Source organism: Trachemys scripta, chromosome 1 (assembly GCF_013100865.1).
Source record: "Trachemys scripta elegans isolate TJP31775 chromosome 1, CAS_Tse_1.0, whole genome shotgun sequence".
NCBI classification, from domain to species: Eukaryota; Metazoa; Chordata; order Testudines; family Emydidae; genus Trachemys; species Trachemys scripta.
In genome coordinates, this window is record NC_048298.1 from 291,509,392 (window position 1) to 291,531,428 (window position 22,037).

The 22,037-nt window shown below is 46.3% G+C and overlaps 1 protein-coding gene across 5 annotated transcripts in view; it reads right to left on the minus strand.

The window, feature by feature from the left end:
* INTS6 (integrator complex subunit 6) overlaps positions 1–22,037 on the minus strand; it is a 90,439-nt gene that overhangs the window by 51,015 nt on the left and 17,387 nt on the right. For all 5 annotated transcript variants that reach the window (XR_004644120.1, XM_034758536.1, XM_034758534.1 and 2 more), the window contains one exon: positions 10,489–10,578. Coding sequence is in view for 4 of the 5 variants with exons in the window: in XM_034758536.1 (XP_034614427.1) it covers positions 10,489–10,578 (90 nt within the window). In the remaining variant the exon portion in view is untranslated. The remainder of the gene's footprint in view (positions 1–10,488; positions 10,579–22,037) is intronic.

Here is a 22,037-nt window from a genome sequence, read left to right on the forward strand (position 1 = left end):
AACAAAGGACAAAGAAGAAATTACTAACCTTGTGCAGGTAACAGTGGTTCTTCAAGATGTTTCCCCCCTATGGGTGCTCCACTGTAGGTATGCTTGCGTCCCTGTGCTGATGATGGGAGAACTTTTGTAGCAGTGTCCTTTGGGCCCCGCACATGTGCTGTCTTTTCTCATGCTGTGCCATGATGCTAGCCAGCGCATGCAGGCTAACCCTCCCCAGTTCCTTCTCTACCACAGAGTCAAAACAAGAACTTTGAATTAGAGGAAAGGAGGATGGTTGTTGAGCACTCATAGGAACACAGGTCTCGAAGAATCATCATTACTGCACAAGGTGAGTCATTTCTTCTTCCAGTAGTGTCCCTATGGCCGTTCCCAAGCAGTATCCCTTCTGGAGGTCAGGACTTCAGAGTTGAGTCTGCTACAGATGACAGCACCATGGAGCAGAAGACAGCTCAAAGGCAGAGTCCCCAGCGATGGCACAGTGTTCTGCGAAAGTGTGGATTGATGCTCATGTTGCCGCTCTCCAGATCTCTGAGATAATGACATCCTTGAAGAAGGCAACGGATGAGGAGATTGACCTTGTTGAGTGTGTACGAATGGCATCTGGAGGGATCATATGACAGACTTGGTAACAGTCTGATACAGTTTGAGAACCACTTGGAAAGTCTTTGGGCTGATATTGCTGAGCCCTTGGAACTTTCCACTGTGCAGAGGAAGAGCCTAGGGGAGTTCCTGAAGGCCTTTGTTCTGTCCAGGTAGAAGGCCAGGGCTCTCCTGACATCCAGGTACACAATATAGCCTCCCTGTTGTCTTGGTGAGGCTTGGAGTAGAAGATTGGAAGGTGAATCAACTGATGTGAAAGTAGGAGGTTACCTTAAGGATGAATTTTGGATGCAGTCTGACTTTAACCGGAAGAATACCATGTAGGGAGTCTGCGCCATCTGAGCTACTATCTCTCCTATTCTCCTGGTCAAGATAATCACTACCAGGAAAGCCATTACCAGGATAGGTACGTTAGTGAACAGGTGTCCATGGTTTCGAAGGGGAGCCTAATCAGTTCCTAAAGTACAAGATTCAGGTCCCATCTGGTGGCAGGAAGCCGAAGTTGAGGGAATAAGTTTACTATGCCCCTGAGGAACCTTTTTGTAGTTAGGTGTGACAGCACTGAGTACTCCTCTACAGGTTGGTGAAAGGTTTTAATAGCCACTAGGTGGACCCTCAGAGAGCTTAGAGATAGTCCATACCATTTTAGGGTTAAAAGCATAGTCTAGGATATGTAGAAGAATTGCAGATGCTGGGAAGATTTGTTGGGGCGTGCACCAAATCTGAAACCTGGACCATTTCTGCAGGTAAGTGCATCATGTCTCTTGAACAGAAGCTTTCTAGGTGTTGGGAAAAAAACAGGAGCCATGCTTTGAGGCAGAGAATTCCAAGGTTGGGATGTAGGGTATGTCCTTTGCTCTGTGAGAGGAGGTGCGGAATCGCCGTGAGAGAGATCAGCAGACATGTTGCAAGCTGAGAGAGGTAAGGGTACCACGTCTGTCTCAGCCAAGTAGAAGCACTCAGAATGACACGAGCTCCATCCCTTTTTATTTTCAGCAGGACCTTTGACAGTGAGGGAAATGGAGAGAAGGTGTAGAAAAGGTCCCTGTCCCGGGGAGGAGCATCACCTAAGGAGTGTTATCCCATCCCCGGTCTGGAGCAGTAGCATGGACACTTCTTGTTCAGCTGAATGGCGAACAGATCTGTAGACAGTGTCCCCCATCATCTGAATAGGTCATGAAGTACCTCTATATGGTGCATCTCACACTCATGGTCGTGTGGGAATTTGCAACTGATACTGTCCGCTACCGAGTTTTGTGTACCTGGAGGTATGCTGCAGACAGTGTAACGTCATGGGAGATTTCCAAATCTATAATCTCATAACTTCTGCGCAAAGGAAGGCCGATCTGGCTCCCCTCTGCCAATTGATGTAGTACATACAGGCAACGTTGTCTGTCAGGATCTGTGTGTGTGATCAGTAGAAGAAAATGGGTACAGGCATTCTGACCACTCTCAGCTTCAGGAGATTGATGTGGAAGGATATCTTCATGGGCGACCATTTGCCTTGTGGCCTGAGGTCATTTAGGTGAACACCCCAACCTATGAGTGATGTCTTGGTGGCAAGGAGCAATGCTGGTGACGTTTTCAAGAAGGGGATCCCTTTGCAAACATTGGCTGGGTCCTTCCACCAGTTTAAGGAGTTTTTGATCCTGGTGGGTAGTGACAACCTGTCCTTGTTTGGTATGTAAACCGAGCCAAACCATATTTGGAGGCATTGCATGTGAAGCCTGGCATGAGGTATCATCACCGTGCCCCTGCCATATGTCCGAAGAGTTGGAGGCAAAGGTTGACCAGTATTTGTGAACTGCTTTGAATGGTGTCTATGAGTAAGACTAAGGATAGGAACCTGTGTTGACGTAAGAGGGCTTTGGCCTCTAACATGTCAAGGTCAGGCCCTATGAATTCCAGATATTGCACTGGAGTGAGGGTTGACATCTTGGGTGTTGATCTGTAGTCCCAGGCCTATAAACAAATGTATCGTAGTGTCAGTGACGTGGTGAGCTTCCCAGAGACATCGGGCTCTGAGGAGACAATCATCCAGGTATGGATAAATCATTATCCCTTGAAAGCATAAATGAGTGGCCACCAATGAGAGAACCTTGGAAAATACTCTCGGGGCTAATGATAGACCGAAGGGAAGCAGTCTGTACTGGTAGTGGTCATGTCCCAGAGTGAATCTGAGAAATTGTCTGTGAGCTGGCAGATCGAGATGTGAAAATAGATGTCCTAGCGGTTGAGGACTGAAAACCAGTCTATCTGTTCCAATGCTGGAATGATCATCAATAAGGTGACCATCTTGAATTTTTGAGCCTTGACAATCTTGTTGAGAGCTCTGAAGTCTAGTATGGGTCTCCAACCTCCCTTTCTTTTGGGTATTAGGAAATAACGAGAGTAGAACCCCTTCCCTCATAGATGTTGAGGTACTAGTTCTATGGCTCTTAGCTGGAGGAAGCGACCTATCTTGTGTCATAGTAAACTCTCGTGGAGAAGAGTCCCTGAAGAGGGATGAGGAAGAAGGTTGTGAGGGGGTCAGGAGGTAAAACTGAATGAAGTACCCAGTTCAGACAGTCTCATTGGTCTGATGTTATGCATTTCCAGGCACTGCGGAACACTGCCAATCAGTGGCCAAATGGGTGTGGAACAATGATCGTCTGTGTCAGTTGGGGGGAGTGGTCTAATGGTGCCTTGACCTGCCCATCAAAAGTGGTGTTTAGCTGTAGAGGGCTGGTATGAAGATTGTGGGCCAGATGTTTTCTGTTTAGGGAATTTCCCTTTCTTTATTTGCAGCTTATAGTGGAGCTGAGGTTGGTACTGACACATGCATGGTTATGCTTGGATTGGGGACTAAATAGTCTCTTTTGTCCCAGTGTATAGATACCCAGTAACCAGAGGGTAGCTTGGAATCCTTCAGGATATAAAGGGAGGCAGCAGTTTTCTCAAAGAGCTTCGTGCCCTCAAAACAGAAGGTTCTCAACCGTGGATTGCACCTCTTTTGGGAATCCCGACAAATGAAGCCAGGACACTCGTTGCATCACCTCAGTTGTAGAGATAGACCTAGCTGCCATGTCAAGGGCAGATTGCAGCAATGTCTTTGCCACTAATTGGCCCTCCTGGATAATGGCCCTGAATGAGCCATGATGTGCTTCTGGCATTTTTTCAATAAAGTCATTCAGCTTAGAGTAGATTATGTAATCATACTTTGCCGTGAGGGACTGGTAGTTGGTGATACAAAATTGTAGAGTGGCTGAGTATGCTTTTCTACTGAACAGATCAAAGCATTTCCAATCCATGTTGTAGGGAGAAGCCCTTGGCTGGTGGTGTTGGCCGAGAGAGTTGACAGCATCCACAACGATGGAGTTGGGTGGTAATAGGAGAATAGGAATTCAGATTCCTTAGCAGGGACATATTTTTTGTCCGCTCACTTGCAGGTCGGGGCCACTGATGATGAGGTTTGCCACATGGTCTTTGCCAGGCCTAAAATGGCCTCATTAAATTAGGATGGCAATCTTTGAGGAGGCAGAATAGAGAATATCAAGGAGTTGATGGTGGGTATCCTTGACTTTCTCCAATGGAATCTGGAGAGTGTCTGCCATCCTCTTTTCCAGTTGCTGAAAGAGATGGAAATCGTCCGCCAAAGATGGTGGAGAAGGCATGACAGCTTCATCTGGAGAGGAGGATATGGTCCTCAGAGTCACTTCCTTGTTACTGGCTTCCTGTTAGTCTAAGTTGTAAGGCAGTTCTGAACTCCTGGATTGTGTGGCCAAGGGAGTGTGCCACAAGGGTTCTCGGGCGAGGTTTGGAGCTCGAGAGGTATGTTGGCAGTATGCCACCAAGGGTCCCAATATGGTCATTGGGGTGGTGGTGGAGCCCAGGGGTGGCCATACCAGAACGGTGGTGGTGGGGCCATCTGTGGATATATCCTTGAGCTCTGTTGATAGTGAGCCCCATATGGAGCTTGGGAGGAGTACTGCGACACTACTGCCTCAGACTCGCTGTCTGAACCTTCACTAGAAAGCACAGGGACATGGCATGGCAGCGGGGATATTTCAAGTAGAGGCTTGGTGCGGAGGTCTTGGTACCGAGAAGAGGGAATTCTGGTGCATCCAGAGGTCTCTTGAACAGCGGAGTTCTGTCTGTATCGATCATCCTGGCATCAGTGGCAGTGCCAGGGGGGATGGGAATCTTGTTCACACCAGTTACTTTCTATACAGCAGGATGGTTTGTTCCTGCAACCCCAATAAGGATGCTTTAAAATACAGCCAGCTCTCCTGGACTCCTTTCCCCCTCATGTTATTCTCCCAGGGAATCCTGCCCATCAGTTCCCTGAGGGAGTCAAAGTCTGCTTTTCTGAAGTCCAGGGTCCGTATTCTGCTGCTCTCCTTTCTTCCTTGTGTCAGGATCCTGAACTCGACCATCTCATGGTCACTGCCTCCCAGGTTCCCATCCACTTTTGCTTCTCCTACTAATTCTTCCTGGTTTGTGAGCAGCAGGTCTAGAAGAGCTCTGCCCCTAGTTGGTTCCTCCAGCACTTGCACCAGGAAATTGCCCCCTATACTTTCCAAAAACTTTCTGGATTGTCTGTGCGCCGCTGTATTGCTGTCCCAGCAGATATCAGGGTGATTAAAGTCTCCCATGAGAACCAGGGCCTGCGATCTAGCAACTTCTGCTAGTTGCCAGAAGAAAGCCTCATCCACCTCATCCCCCTGGTCTAGTGGTCTATAGCAGACTCCCATCATGACATCACCCTTGTTACTCACACTTCTAAACTTAATCCAGAGAATCTCCGGTTATGAGGAGAGGCTGAGGGAACTGGGATTGTTTAGTTTGCAGAAGAGAAGAATGAGGGGGGATTTAATAGCTGCTTTCAACTACCTGAAAGGGGGTTCCAAAGAGGATGGATCTAGACTGTTCTCAGTGATAGCAGACGACAGAACAAAGAGTAATGGTCTCAAGTTGCAGTGGGGGAGGTTTAGGTTGGATATTAGGAAAAACTTTTTCACTAGGAGGGTGGTGAACCACTGGAATGGGTTACCTAGGGAGGTGGTGGAATCTCCTTCCTTAGAGGTTTTTAAGGTCAGGCTTGACAAAGCCCTGGCTGGGATGATTTAGTTGGGAATTGGTCCTGCTTTGAGCAGGGGTTTGGACTAGATGACCTCTTGAGGTCCCTTCCAACCCTAATATTCTATGATCAAGCCACCGCTGGTGTTACAGATGCAGGCTCACATACCAGGATCATCTTTTTAGAGGAGTGCTTACTCCTGTCTTTTGGTGCCAATGACTCGGTGCCCATGCCCATTGGGTCCATGTGCCTGTCAGCAGTACTGGTTACTGTTGGTCTCTGTGAGCCATGGGTGCCCGTCTGAGATGGTCTCAGTGCTCAAGTTAGCCACAAGCAATCACCATCTTGTTCTGTATCTTCGGACTCATGAAGGGAACTTCCTGCTCTCTTCTTAGAAGATTTGTGAGAGGGTCTGCAGCCTGCTTCGACCAATAGCCCTGAGATGTAGAAAGCTGTAGGGAAGACATGTCTAACCAGGTGACTGAGGTTGGAGAGCTGCCGCCACGAAAACAGTCTTCTGGCAGAGCTCTATTTTTGTGGGATCCTGGCCAGAGCTGTTGGCAAAGACCACACTTCTGTTGTATGTGGCCTACCCCGAGGCAGTGAATGCATGGAGAGTGTTTATCTGCAATCAGGATTGCCTCTTTACAAGTAAGGCACTTCTTGAAGCCTGGCAAACAGAGCATAGGCTGTTGGTGGAAAGGGCACCTGACAGGAGAGAAAAGGTGGGAAGAAAAATAAAGTCTCTTTCTGTTTTTAAGAAAGAGAGAGAGAGAGAGAGAGAGAGAGAGAGAGAAAGAGAAAAACTACAACTAGAAGACTACGATGGATAAGTAGATTAAGATAAGTCTTAATGGACTGCTAATGGCTCCATCTCTAGCCAGGGTGGTTGAAAAGGAACTGAGGAAGGTTAGCCCACATGTGCTGGATAGGCTCGTGGCGTAGCACAAGGAGAGACAGCGCATGTGTGGGCCCAACGGATACTGCTACCAAAGTTCTCCGATCAGCAGCGCAGGGATGCAAGCACACTTACAGTGGAGCACCTATAAGGACTCTACTTTGAAGAACAACTTTCTAGGTGCAATTATTCTGAACATCCAATGTATTGGCACTCAGAACACTATTTACTACTCATTGAAACGGCAGTAGTGATTAACAGTGCTAAAGTTCAATAACTCCTAAAGTTATTCTGCAACCAGTAAGCCGAATGGCTAGTTAACTGAAAGGGGAGAGACTGATGCCCCAGCTTCTCAATGACACACTGTGGACCTCACAACAAGGTTATGTCTCTATTTGCGTTGAGTACCTCAAGAACGTTGAAATTTACAAAGAGCATGAAGACTTATGAAGACAAAGCAAGGAATTTTAAAGACACTAAACATAAAATTAATTGAAGGTGGTTTCAGAGGGAATTAACAGATTACATGCTGACAATATTACTGTCAATACCAGTGAAAATCTGGCTTAATCTAATTAACAAAGAACTGGAACCACACAAGAACAAAATCAAAAAATGATTCAGACATGTATTATGTTTCCATTACTAACCAACATGCCCGATGATATGTACAAAGGTTATCGGTTAAGACCAGAACAGAACCTGAAATATGGTTGGTAGTCAGAAGCTTCTTCCTGCTCTTCTAATTTTTAAAATTGAAAATGCAGCCCTCCAGGAAAAATTCTACCCCAAAACTACCTTTGCAAAGGAGGTTCTGATTGTGCAGGGGTGGCCAATCTGTGGCTCCGGAGCCACATGCGGCTCTTTAGAAGTTAATATGCTGTTCCTTGTATAGGCACCGACTTGGGGGCTGGAGCTACAGGCGCCAACTTTCCAATGTACTCGGGGGGGGGGTGCTCACTGCTCAACCCATGGCTCTGCCACAGACCCTGCCCCCACTCCACCCCTTCCCGCACCCTCCCCTGAGCCTGCTATGCCATCGCTCTAAAGGTAGATATGACAGAGTGTAGGGCATATAACTGATTAGTGGACTGAGAGCTCAGCTGTTTGTGTTTCTTGTGTTTTACTTGCAGAATACAAGCATTTCCTGTAAGAACAATTTCAGCCACACTGCTGCTTATTGACTTAGAGTATCTTTGTCCAATAGCCCATTGGAATTAGAAACTTTTTAAAAAAAAAACACACATGGGCTCTGAAAGTATGGAATGGATACATAACCCTCAGTTTCACAATTTATACAGGACAGAATAAGTAAATTCTCTCAATAGTCAAATTGATATTTGCCCTGTAAGTCTCCTTTTGCTGCTTCAAGTGGCTAGAGTAGATGATACGTGAACATTTTCCCAAACAGAACCCGTCACTTGAAATCAGTCAGAGGGCACACCAAAGCCATGCATCCAGGTTATTGCTGTATATTTGGTATCTTCTACTGTATTCTTGTAATGAGAATAATAGACACCAATGCCCATTGGCAAGTCATATTGAAAGGCAGGTAGAACAAAAAGTAGCCACATTTGCACTACATGATCCAGACTCTTCTGGATTGGTATGGCCAGAAGACTTGTTTAACCATAAGAAGCACTACAGTGCCATCCCTTGAGACTTCCATTATTAGACCAAGAACAGGATGGGAAAAATCATCGTGAGTGCACTGAGAGATTTCACAGTTGAGTGGTCTGATAGCAGAAAAGAAGTTACTTATATCACCACTCTGAGTACAATCCTAAGGGAAGGACCTCATCCAGCTGAGTTTCTCCCAATAACTCCTGAAATATCAAAGCCGAACAATAGTATTCGGATAACAGTAGCAAACGTTGCAGGAGCAGCTTGTAATATGAGAAAACACCTTCCCTTCATCAATGGACAAGAAGTGGTAGCCCATCTGCATATATAACAGTTCGTGTTCCAGCATGAAACCTGATTGGTAAAGGTCCGAGATCTCAGCAATGTACAGGAGTAGTTGAAAACCACTTTCAAGAACTATTGGTTAGTTTGCTCAGGAAAGAAAGGTTGGATACTAGGTGGTAATTTGCTAGATCCAAAAGGTACACAGGTGGCTTTCCTGATTATTGGCTGTGGTTGTCCGTCCAGAGTCAGGCCTTAAAAGCTCGTGGCTCCTTAACAGCAGCTAGGCTGGGGTACTGCCTTCACTCAGGGGATGGTAGGAAAACAGAAATATGCAGACTGTTTAAAGTTAGTCTAGTAGTGATATTTAGACAAACTAATCACATCTGCATTGAAATAGACAGTGCAATTATAGAATGAACTGCCTACAGGATAGTGTCACTGTAGCCTTTGAAGAATTCTAAAAACATCTGGACTAACAAACTTATGGGAAGTCAGGAATAATCTCAAGGACCCTGAAGTCAACTTCATAATCAGATGCATTAGGATGATCTCCAATGCAGGAATCAAAAATATCAATGTTTCTCTGGGAGGAAAGTTATGTGAGCACACTTGGAGCAGTACTAGACTATCTCATTATTCAATAAGTAGGGGGGTGGGGGGGGACAGACTAATCCAAAGACCAAAAAAGAAAACCCCAAACATCAAATATGCTAAAGCAGAAATCAAAATGAATTATAGACTACTTGTAGTGGACCACAGACAGGTGGCTTGGCACATTATGCAACCTTGTCTTTTCTCCTACCCTGCTCCTTATCAACTTAAGTGCATTAAAAGAAAGCTAAAAATATATTTCACACTTTCTTAATATCACTTTTCCATGAAAGCACTTTCTCTAATTGCCACAGGAATGTAATACCAGGAAAACAGGAGAAAGTCTGCACAATTACAATTCAGAAGGGAGGTGGTCTGTAAGATAATCTCTATATTAAAATGTGATGCACCATACAAAAATGTTTGAGAACCTGTTGCAAGAAAAAAAACACAACCCACCAGCACTGAAAGGGGCTCAGATATTAGCCTTTGCTTTTGAAAAGAGGGACCAGCTAACAATGTTTTTCTGTTTCAAGGCCTGTACGCATAAGAAACCAGACCAGAACCATTGTATCAGTAAAGAACTCCTCACCATTCATCTAAGAAGAGGATCTGACAATAAAAGCAGTTGGGAATGGTTGCAACTTCATAAGCAGGGAAGCTCATGCCATCTGGTGATGCAACAGCTTATTGCCTCAGAGTTTTAGCTATGGTGACCCGTAAAGTTTATTGTGAGCATGGACCCAGTATTTTAATCTTAAATATTCTAAGGTATAGATGTGGATTTAATTTGAAATTAACTCCTCTTTAGCCCACCTTTTTGTTTTAGATTGCTATGAGACATTCCAGAGCCCAGACAATAATTCTAAACAGACAGCTATAAAATCCAGAAGTAATCTCTTCTTCTTCTGCACTTCACATGTCCCAACCTGCTCTCTGGTTCATGGTTCCCACCCTTGGAAGATCACTACATTAAATCAATCAGGTCTATACAAGTTATGTATGTTTACACATTTTCAAGATGTATATTCTTCAGTACAATAAAATTCATTCTGGTAAGCCCTTTAAAAAGTTATGTATACTCATTTGATAAGTGTATCGAACTAATATCCCAATTACCTTCAACAGAACTGTGTTGCATGTCTCTGCCAGTATTTTAAATCAGACTCTGAAACTGGCAAACTGAGTATTTTAGAAACTCTTCAAATCTGTTTAAAGATACTCCTTAAATATGCTCAAGTTTTTAGTGCTGAAAAGGCTTTCAAACCATTTCTAGCACAGTATGATTACATAAGAATGTCTCAAACTCAAGGAAACACTGTTTAAATTTGTCTCATGTACATTGGAACACGTTTAAATAACTGATAATCCTAACGTATCAGCCTTCTGTCAAAAAGTCTGGTACAGTAGATAAACAGAGATTAGACCTTACCTCATCCTGTATCCCACTCGTGGTAGTTAATTTACTCCCATCAGTAACTGTTATAATTATTGCTGGCTCCAGAAAAAAAGGGTTTCTTCCCTAAAAGAAAGTGTAATTACATTAGAAATGCTACATTCAAATGTAAAAGGTTCTTGCTTAAACCCACAGTGGTGCACCAATGGCCCAATCCACCACCACTGAAGTCAAGGGAAATATTCCCACTGATTTCAGAGAGTGCTGGATTGGGGTCATAGGTAGATGGTTTGGTTCCATGGCAATACTCTAGGCTATGAATAGGTTCCTCAATCTTTTTACACCTGCAATCCTAGAACCAATATATATGCTACATATACCCAAAATAGGCATTTACATTTATTGACTATACATTTCATAATGTCATATGTTAAAGTAACAAAAAATGGTTAGTCTTTTTGAGAATTTCATTAATTGCACATATGCAAATACTAAATGGTCAATAAATCCAACAGTGTAGCTGTTAACAAGTGGAACATTATCTTCATAACCAGAAGATCTTGCAACTCCTTCCTCTACTACCAATCAAAATTTAAGATTTTCAGAATACTATACAATCACAAGAAAACATCTTCACAACCTAAAGGTTGAGAACTAATATTCTAGAAACAGAATTTAGAACTGGGTGGTCCCAGTTATTTGGGTCACATTCCAGAGTGATTTTCTCTCTCTTTCGCATGCACATCCACACACCTGTTTCATTAACTATTCAAGTCTTCATAAACATTGACAAGCTTTCTACATCAGCGTCATTTAAGATAGTGTCCAAAATTACAGAAGACATTTTGTGACCTTGTCTGTCAAAGTGGCTTGAAGGCCTTGAGGTCCTGTTCAACTCATAATTAAGCCTTGACAATCAGACCACCTGTGTTGCCACTGGCACTTCCCATTTCCACCATGAGACTTCCAGGAACCTTCAAGAAGAGGATCTAGCCAGTGTGTTCCATCCATGCATGCGTCAATTCAGAGCGGGTTACTATAATTCACTGTATCTGGGGTTGAAGATGGAATCCTGTGACAGCACCAGGAGCATCTCTCTGTTCTTTCTTCTGTCCAATGGTTTCCAGTCTGCTTCTGTTGACAGGTTTGCAAAATCTTTGGCTGTGTCTACACTTAAAATGTAGCATTTTAAGTGAAAGCACTTACTGCAGCAACTGGAGAAGTTCTCTGATCACTTTAAGTAATTTACCTCCCTGAGAGGCAGTAGCTAGGTTGACAAAAAATTCTTCTGGATTTTTCACACCCTTGAGAGACGAAGCTATGTTGAGAAAACTTTTCAATGCAGTTCTGACCTTTAAAAGCCATAACTGGGTCAGGATTCAGCTATATCAGAGACTACTTCTCCATCCATAATCCACCAAAACAGCTGTGCTCCTTTGGACAAAATAGTTTACAAAACTCAGGTCAAAGCTTTAGAGAAAGCACTCTTAGTCCAGGGATTTAGCTGTGCAGTGACATTCCAGATATTAGACATTTCCATGATCTGACCATTCAGAGCATGCTGCAAGACCCTCCTCTTTGATAAATCTTTCCCACCATAACCAATATATAAAAAAACCCTCTGTTTTAGGATAGAAATGCAAAAGAGTCCATGAAACTGCTCTGGACCTCATCATTCAGACTTAAATTTTTGTGTAAAAATACAAAACTAAGAACTACAGGTTAATCCTCAAGATATTTTTCCTAAATTTTTAACAGAGACTTACAAAATTTAATATTTTATTGCTACAGAGAACTTAAAACCTCAAGCACTGAAATTAAACAGTGAAGATCAATTTCTTCTGAGGGAAAAACTACATTATAAACCAATTTAACATTCATAAACTGTTTTAAGTAAATGTCTAAAGTACTCATTCTTTTTATTCAGTTTGCGAAGATCATCCAGTCTTGTTTTTAAGTTCTAAGCAACAGTTGTGGTATGCTATCCTGTCAACTAGTAGTTTATTACAACTGTGAAGCAAAAACTGAAAGCTAATTAGGTTGCAGTTCATTTAATTTAAAACAGATTTCATTATTACAGGAGGAGCTCTGAATCACTAGTAAAAAGCATTTGTACTACAGCTGATGAAGGAACAATGTCAATTTATACAGCAAAGGGACAAAAATATCTTTACCTAATCAGTATCATAAATTACATTAACAAGAAAGGGAACAGTCATAGTCTTTTTCGTGACTATTTGTCCATCATGTTCCACATCTAAACTCTTCCAGATCAGCAATCCTGTGTGAATCATCAAAGTATTACACTACTGTCTTTGTTTCTTTTAAGAGGAACAACCCAATTTTTCAAAACTTCCTATTTGGATGCTTTTATGTATCTCTAATGGACAAAGTATTTTCTCCCAGTCTTATACAAGGGCTGGTCTACACTGAGGGGGGGAGGGAAGGGGAGATCGATCCAAGATACGCAACTTAGCTGAAGTCAAAGTATCTTGGATCGAATTACCTGGGGTCCACACGGCGCGGGATCGACGGCCGCGGCTCCCCCATCAACTGCGCTACCGCCGCTTGCTCTGGTGGAGTTCCAGAGTCGACGGTGAACGCGTTCGGGGATCGATATATTGCGTCTTAACGAGACGTGATATATCGATCCCGGATAAATCGATTGCTACCCGCCGATACGGGTAGTGAAGACGTACCCCAGGCGTTGGTGCCCCTATACTCTAGTAAAATCCAGGCTTACCTGCAATTACTTTGGGCCTAAGCCTGAAGACATTCAGGCAAACTTCCCACTGATTTTTTTTTTTTTTTAAACTGATCGAGGAACCTTTCTTGCCTTTTAATTTCACAAACATTTTAGCTATAAGACAGCTGACTACGGAGGTATTTATTCAAGAACTACAAGGAGTCTGGTGGCACCTTAAAGACTAACAGTCTTTAGTTACTGTTAGTCTTTAAGGTGCCACCAGACTCCTTGTTGTTTTTGTAGATACAGACTAAAAGAGCTACCCCCTGATACTTTATTCAAGAACATTGCTGTTATTACAGCTATTTACCTAAAAGAACAAAAATCTATTGTTCACTAGCAAAATATGTAAGAACAAATTATGCTTAAGGTTGCTGATCTTACACACCTTTATAGAGATGACTAGAACAGTCAACTGCCAAATCAGAATTCTACCTCCTTGTAATGGTGTTGGCACCTGCCTCTCACGAGCGCCCCCTTTCTCTGGCCAACGGTTCTCTCGGCTGGTCTTCAGCGACTTACCCCCCAACTGAGCCATATACACTGGCCCCCCTTCCAAGGTATACAGTCCCGAGTTCTTATCATGGCCCTGGTATGGGGCCATAGCTCTTAGGCTTCTTCCCAGAGGCACTGCCTTCGTCAGACACGCAGCTGTTGCCCATCTCCGTACCCTCAGCTGGTGTCCTTTTCAGCAGCCCTCCCGGGGCTCATTCTGCAATCAGACCAGCAAAAGCCATCTCGGTACTCTTGTCTGGCCAAGTTCTGTGCTTAGTCTGCTCATAAAAAACGGTTACTCACCTTCTAGTAACTGAAGTTCTTCGAGATGCGTGGTTCATGTCCATTCCAAGCAGGTGTGTGCGCGCTGCGTGCACGCCAGCCGGAAGATTTTACTATAGCAGCGTCCGTAGGGTCGGCTCCGCCGCCCCCTGGAGTGTGCCCTCATGGCGCTGTATATAGGGGCCAGCCGACCCCCCACCCTCTCAGTTCCTTCTTGCCGATACTCCGACAGAGGGGTAGGAGGGTGGGTATTGGAATGGACATGAACACCACATCTCGAAGAACAACAGTTACGAGAAGGTGAGTAACCATTTTTTCTTTGAGTGATTGTTCATGTCCATTCCAAGCAGGTGACTCACAAGCCCGAGTCTAGGCAGTGGGGTCGGAGGTCACTGCAGACTGAAGGACTGCACAGCCAAATGCACCATCCTCCCTGGCCTGGTGCGTGATGGCGTAGTGCGCCGTAAAGGTGTGGACTGAGGACCAGGTGGCCGCTCTACAAATTTCCTGCGTCGGACCTGGGCCAGGAACGCAGCTGAAGAGGCCTGCGCTCTCGTGGAGTGGGTCATGATAGACGAGGCTGGTATATTGGCCCAACTGTAGCACTCCTGGATGCAGGTTCTGATCCAAGCCGAGATTCGCTGTAATGTGACCCGGAGCCCTTTGATTTTATTGGCCACGGCGACAAAAAGTTGGGTTGACTTCCTGAAGGATCTTGTCCTTTTGATATAGAACGCGAGAGCCCTGTGAACGTCCAGGGAGTGCAGTCTACGCTCCTTCGCAGAGGAGTGTGGTTTTGGATAAAATACCGGGAGAAAAATGTCTTGACCCATGTGAAACTGGGAAACCACATTAGGCAGGAACACTGGATGCGACCTGAATTGGACCTTGTCCTTGTGGAAGACTGTATGGAGGTTCAGATGTTAAAGCTCTGAGTTCTGACACTCTGCGGGCTGATGTGATAGCCACCAAAAACGCTACCTTATATGAAAGATATAACAGCGATCACGAAGCCAGCGGTTCGAAGGGGGGCCCTGTGAGGGCGGACAGGACCAAATTGAGGTCCCAAAGCAGGGTCAGGTTGACGAATATGCTGGAACAATCTGTCGAGGCCCTTAAGGAACCGTCCAACGAGTGGGTTCGCAAACACTGAGGTCCCCCCACTCTCCAGGGTGGAACGCCGAGATTGCAGCAAGGTGTACTAGAACTGACAAGAGAGTTAGTCCCAGATGTCTCAAATGTAGCAAATAGTCCAATATGAGAGTGATCAGGGCGAGCAAGGGGGCCTGACCCCGTTGTGTGGCCCAGAGGGAGAAGTGCTTCCACTTGGCCAAGTACGTGGTCCTTGTCGAGGGTTTCCTGCTGCCCAACAGGACCTGTCTGACCTGATGAGAGCATTGCAACTCTACTGGGATTAGCCAGGGAGCATCCAAGCTGTAAGGTGCAGTGACTCCAGGTTTGGGTGAAGGAGGCGACCGCGATCCTGCATGATCAAGTCCGGTAGTAGGGGCAACCTGAGTGGCACCCTTGTAGACGTGCAGGAGAGAGACGTGTACCAGTGCTGGCACGGCCACGCAGGTGCTATCAGGATGAGCCGAGTGTGATCTCCACGGGTCTTGAGGATTACTCTGTGAATCATGGGAATCGGGGGAAAGGCGTAAAAAAGCCCATCTGCCCAAGGGAGGAGAAAAGCGTCTTTTAGGGACCCCGGACTGTGTCCCATGAGGGAGCAGAATTGGCAACACTTCCTGTTCTAGCTAGAGGCAAACAAGTCCACCTGGGGATGACCCCAGAGTCGGAAAACTGAGAGAACTATATCCGAGCAGATAGACCACTCGTGACCCTGGAACGAGTGGCTGAGCCCGTTGTGCGTGCCCGGGAGGTAGGATGTTGTCAGGTGAATTATGTTCTGTACGCAAAAGTCCCATAATGCGAGGGTAACTTTGGAGGCCGAGAATGATGTTGGATATAGTTCGGAATATGGCCTCTGGGAGATATGCTTTGGCCTGTGTCGAGTCCAGAACTGCTCCAATGAAATCGATTTTTTGAGTTGGAGATAGTGTGGACTTGGCCTCGTTGAGTAAGAGGCCGAGTGAGCGGAAGATCTGCCCGATGACCACCTGAGCCTCCACCAGTGCCTTGGTCCTGCCCTTGATGAGCCAATCGTCCAGGTAGGGAAATACCTGGATCCCCTGTCTGCGCAGGAAGGCTGCCACAACTGCCATGCACTTCGTGAAGACCCTCGGAGCTGCTGACAGACCAAAGGGCAGAACCGTAATCTGTAGATGGGCGTTGCCCACGAGAAACCTGAGGTAACGCCTGTGCTGAAGGATTATCGCGATATGAAAGTATGCGTCCTTTAAATCGAGGGCAGCATACCAGTCTCCTGGATCCATGGAAGGAATGATGGAGGACAGGGAGACCATGCGGAACTTGAGCTTCTTCACAAACTTGTGGCGTCTCAACAAATCCAGAATAGGTCTGAGGCCCCCTTTCGCTTTCGGAATTAGGAAATATCGAGAATAGAAGCCCTTGCCCCGTAGCTCCTGAGGAACCTCCTCCACTGCCCCTGATGCGAGGAGGGACTGAACTTCTTGAAGTAGAAGTTGCTCGTGAGAGGGGTCCCTGAAGAGGGACGGAGAGGGGGGTTGGTGGGGCGGGAGGGAGAAGAACTGGATAGCATATCCCTCCTCTACCGTGCAAAGCACCCAAGCATCCGACGTGATCCGGGCCCATGCACGATAGAAGGGGGACAGACGTGACGAAAAGGTAAGGTTGGACGGATCCTGGGTTCTGACTGGGAGGTTGTCCTCGACCAAGCCATCAAAATGGTGGTCTAGGCCCCTGTGTAGGCCTTGGTTGGGCAGATGACTGTCCGAAGGGCTGCTGTTGTTGCCTCCACCTGCCCGTTCTCGGCCTTCTATGCAAGGCATCCCCTCGATTTTGAGGCTGGTACGGTCGAGGGGCCTGCGGCGGCCTGAACTGCCTACGCTGAGTAACAGGGGTGTGTAGGCCTAAAGAACGGAGGGTGGTTCGTGAATCCTTTAGGCTATAGAGCCTCTTATCAGTCTTTTCCGAGAAGAGCGTGGGCCCTTCGAAGGGCAGGTCCTGGATCGTCTGTTGGACCTCATGAGGGAGGCCGGAAACTTGAAGCCAGGCTCCGCGCCTCATGACCAGACCAGTGGCCAACGTGCGTGAGGCTGAATCGGCCGCGTCCAAGGCCGCCTGGAGGGAAGCCCGGGTAATTAATCTCCCCTCTTCAACAAGGGCCGAAAACTCAGTTCGCGAGTCCTGTGGGAGGAGGTCCGTGAACCTAGACAAAGCCAAGCACGTGTTGTGTCCATACCGGCTCACTATGGCTTGCTGATTGGCAACGCGCAACTGCAGGCCCCCGTTGACTATACCTTGCACCCGAAGAGGTCTAACTTTTTAGCCTCTCTATTTTTAGGTGTAGTCCCCTGAAAACCCTGGCGTTCCCTCTGGTTGGCTGCATCTACCACTAGGGAGTCCGGTGGGGTGTGTGTATAAAGATGTTCATACCCCTTGGTTGGAACAAAATATCGCCTCTCAGTCTTTTTGGCCGTAGGGGCCAACGAGGCTGGAGTTTGCCACAAGGTGCGGGTTGTGTCCGCAATGGTTTTTATGAGAGGTAGGGCTACCCTAGATGGGCCTGACGGGGTCAGGATATCAATCACAGGATCTGTGTCCACCTCGACCTCCTCAGTCTGTATCGAGAGGCTTTGGGCCGCTCAAGTAAGGAGCTGTTGGAGGATCCTATTGTCCTCTAGGGCTGGTGCCGCTGAAGTTCCGCTACTGCCTTGTCTGGAGATGAAGGCCCTCTGCAGGGGACATCTTTCTCTTCATCTACCACCTCTCCCTCTACGAGGGCCTGCGGCACATGGTACTCAGGCTGCGCGGCCGGTGCGGGCTCAAGATGCGGCACCACGGCTGGTACCAGGGTCGCCACCGAGCGACGAGGTGTGCTGGACGGTGCCTGCGCTGTTGGGAGCAAGGTCCCCGTCAGTGCCGTTGTTTGACCAGGGGGCGCCATGTCCCTTTGTGGCACACTCCTGTCAGACGGCAGTGCCGGTGGTGGTGGCATTAGCGGCGGGGCTGCCGACATTGAAGAGACAGATGCGGCTCATGAGCGGGGTCCGTACGCCTGACCCACTGACTGATGATAGGCCCACGGCATCCAGAACGGCCACTGGGGGGGGCGATTGCCACTGCTGCTGCGGTGGGTACGGTTCGGTACTCGTACGCGAGGACGATCGCCTGTTCCTCGATCTGTTAGAGCGATACGAGTCCACCTCCGAGTCAGAAGTCTCTGAATAGGAGGACATAGGAGGCGCGGTACCCACTGTCGCCGGAGGGGGTGCTTGCACCAGTGCCGCTAAGGTGACGCGGCGTGGAGAGCGCGGCGAGAGCATCGCCGGTTTGCCCCTAAACTGGTAATGGGGCGGACCGGTAGCCAGAGGGTCTCTGCACCGGTGCGGTGACGCCGGCACCGGGAGGCTCGAGAGGTCTGATGCGGTCTCGAACGCCTCCGGAGTCAATGGGAGGCGCACCTCCTCCATCATGTCCAGGGATCTAGGTCTTTCCGGACTCGACCGTACCCTCTCCGGGCGGGAGTCAACGGGATGGCCAGATGGGTCTGCGGCGTGAGTTGTCCTATAACACTCATGGACAGAGCCGGAGCTTTAGAGTCCCGGTGGGGAGATTGTTCCGTCAGCGGCCTGTTCTTTTTAACCGGCACTGGTGATGGAGAGTGGTGTCTTACAGAGGATGGTTTCTTATGCGCTGACTCTCTCCGGTGCTGGGGTTTCGGGGCCTTGGTCTCACGACTTATCTCCGGTGCCGGGGCACTGCGCACCGAGGATGAAGTGCTGGGTGCCGGCTCGGAAGACCCAGGATCTGATTGCGGCCGCAGTGCCGCCTCCATTAGGAGGACTTTAAGTCTCTGCTCTCTATCCTTGAGAGTCCTGGGGCCAAAAGCCCTGCAGATACTGCACCTATCTATCCCTTTGGTGGGTCTCTCCAAGGCACCTTAAGCATGAAGAGTGCGGGTCACTCTTCGGCATAAATTTCCCACAGTCCCGGCAGAATTTGAACCCTGGGGACCCGGGCATGCCCCAGCGGGGCGACGAAAAATGTGAAACCTCCCCCCAACTAATATCTAACTAACACTAACTATTTACAACAATGACGGAACACTGCCATGATTGCTGAAGAGCAAGCGAAGTTCCAACTAGCCGTCACCGGCGGTAAGAAGGAACTGAGAGGGTGGGGGGTCGGCTGGCCCCTATATACAGCGCCATGAGGGCGCCACTCCAGGGGTCGCCGGAGCCGACCCTACGGACGCTGCTATAGTAAAATCTTCCGGCTGACATGCATGTGGCGTGCACACACCTGCTTGGAATGGACATGAACAATCACTCGAAGAAGAATGACCTTTTGATGGTCCTGCTGCTCTTCTATCCAGCCAGGCACTTGGTCTTTGGCAGCCTTCCCTAGACTCGGTTTGTCTGATGAGCTCTGTGCAGTGAGCTGTCCTCAGTCCAGCTGTTCGTCTAGCCAGCGAGGCACCCAGTCCTCCCTCATTGAGCTCCACACAGCAACTGATGGATCTGCTCTGCTGCTTGCCTTTTATCTGGCCCTTCTGGCCCCTTATCGGTCATGCCAGCAACCCCTCTAAGTGGCTGCTCCTCTGCAGCCACTATAGGCTGCCTGGAGGACTATTCAGTGCTCTACTCTGGGGCAAGGTGATGCAGGGCTGTGAGGCCTCCAGACCTAGTCCACCCAGCCATACTTCTGCAAGGGTTGATGACACTGAACTGGTCTACACTCATGCGTTATAATTTAGATGCTGGATATATTTCTTGGAAGTCAAAGACTGTAGATTAATGCAACAGCTGCACTTCAGTTGTCTAGGAGACCACAGAACGAGGCTAAAGATGAGCTGAGTTCAGGACCCCTTGTACCTCATGCAACAGTTTGTAACATCATGAACACCTACAACACTCTGCCTTAAGGAATGATATCATTTGCAATGGGTAAATATTGGGAAAAGATTTCTGCTCAAAATGTTTTTTATTAAAATTTCTCTATTTTCTGACCAATTATAGAGGTCATCAACTCTTGAAGGAAACAGGGCAATCCTGATTTACCAGACATGACTTTTCAGTTCATCTGTAAGAAGATATGCAGGACAAGCAACTTTAAATCAAATACTGTAAAAAAATATTTACACGTAAGTTATCAGAAGTTGCACGGGACTACAAAGTTGCTTTTTCACGTAAATGGAAGGCTATACCAAGCTATTTATTACACAGATGTCTCGGTAGAATTTTATTTACTTCTCTAGAAGTCTTTGTTTCCAATTTCAAAACAATCATTCAAATCCATTTTGCCACTGGCCTTTGTCCAATAGAGTATTAAAGTCCTACACAATAATATACTTATCCCAAAAAAACCAAATCCTTTAATAGACTTAAGATGATATTAAGATAGACTTATGACCCTTGAAGGTGAATATGTATATCGTATCTGTAGAGTTTTAAACATTAATTTGTTATATTTAATGCTGTACATAAGGCTGGCGAGAAGCAATGAACAGCAAATTCCAACTCAGCCTGCAGTAAACTGAGAAATTTACTTAATCATCATCTAAATAGGCTTCCTCACAGACAAGTTCCTTAAAGAAGGTGCATTATTGATGATTCTAGTTGATGAATTCAGAGTGGCAACTCGCTCCTGTAGAGACTTCAATTGATTGTGTCAAATAGACAACTAATTAGCTCAGCTGGCATTTTTCAATAGCTTCCAATACTCAGTAGCTACTAGAGTTCTTATCTTGCCGCAACTTCTTTGGAATAATTTTCTTCCTACTCTAGAGCCTTCTAGTAGGGGTGAAAAGAATATCCAAGATCGAGGAAGAAGCATCTGATGGCAGACTGACTCATTCTATTCCTTTAGCAGATATTATCCGGGAAGTGGAGAAGAAGTTTAAATTTCTCCCCTTCACTCACAACCTGCACCATCAAGCGCAGATGTGTACTGAAGTGAAAAGAAAAGGTAGTTGCTCCATTAGCTCAGCATAGCAAGTTTTAAAGAAAATTCTATTTGAAGTTGGCATAAATAACAGGGAAAACTTGAAATCTGTTAGACTAATATGAAATATACAGGGAAATGAGGGCTTCAAACTCTTAGAATGAAAGTACCAGTAAAACAGTAACAAGTTAGTACCTTAATTACTGTTAACACGATATCCCAATACATCACACAAAATTATTTTTTGAATAGTTAAAATGGTATGTTTTTTTGGCCCACATCATGAGGAAATTAAATCATGATGTTAGTTATCACTTTAGCAAATTGGGGTATGTAGTCCACTGATCCCAAGGTTCCTTGACCAAGCAGGGACTGGGAACTCTTTGCAGAGCTCTTAAATAACTCCCTCTAGCCATCACAAGAAGCCACATCTAGCACACTTTGGTCAACATGACACCTTTTGAAAGGAACCCTGGATCACCTCTGAAAGACTACAATAAGAATAAAGTTACTGATAGAATGTCATGATTTTACAGTGTAACAAACCATTTCACCATTATGTGCAAATAAGTTTAGAGATCAATGAAAGCTGACCCAGATGCATCTATGTAGATTCTGAACGTTTAAAAAGTTTATTATAGGTAAAGCAAATGAAGGGTAAAACTCGCATGAAGTGAAAAAGAAACCTTGCATATTCCACCTTACAAGATGATTAGGTTCTCAGTGTCTTAAGAATTAAAGGACAAAGTACCTAAATTCCACTGTCAAATCCATCAGGAAGTCAAAAGTATCTATGCAGGAAGCCTACAGCCATAGGACCTGGATTTTAACCTGAGGAGCCTGATATTAGACCAGAAAGGTAACTAGTCTATTAAGTATCAGAGGGGTAGCCGTGTTAGTTTGAATCTGTAAAAAGCAACAGAGGGTCCTGTGGCACCTTTAAGACTAATAGAAGTATTGGAGCATAAGCTTTCGTGGGTGAATGACCACTTCATCAGACGCATGATGAAGT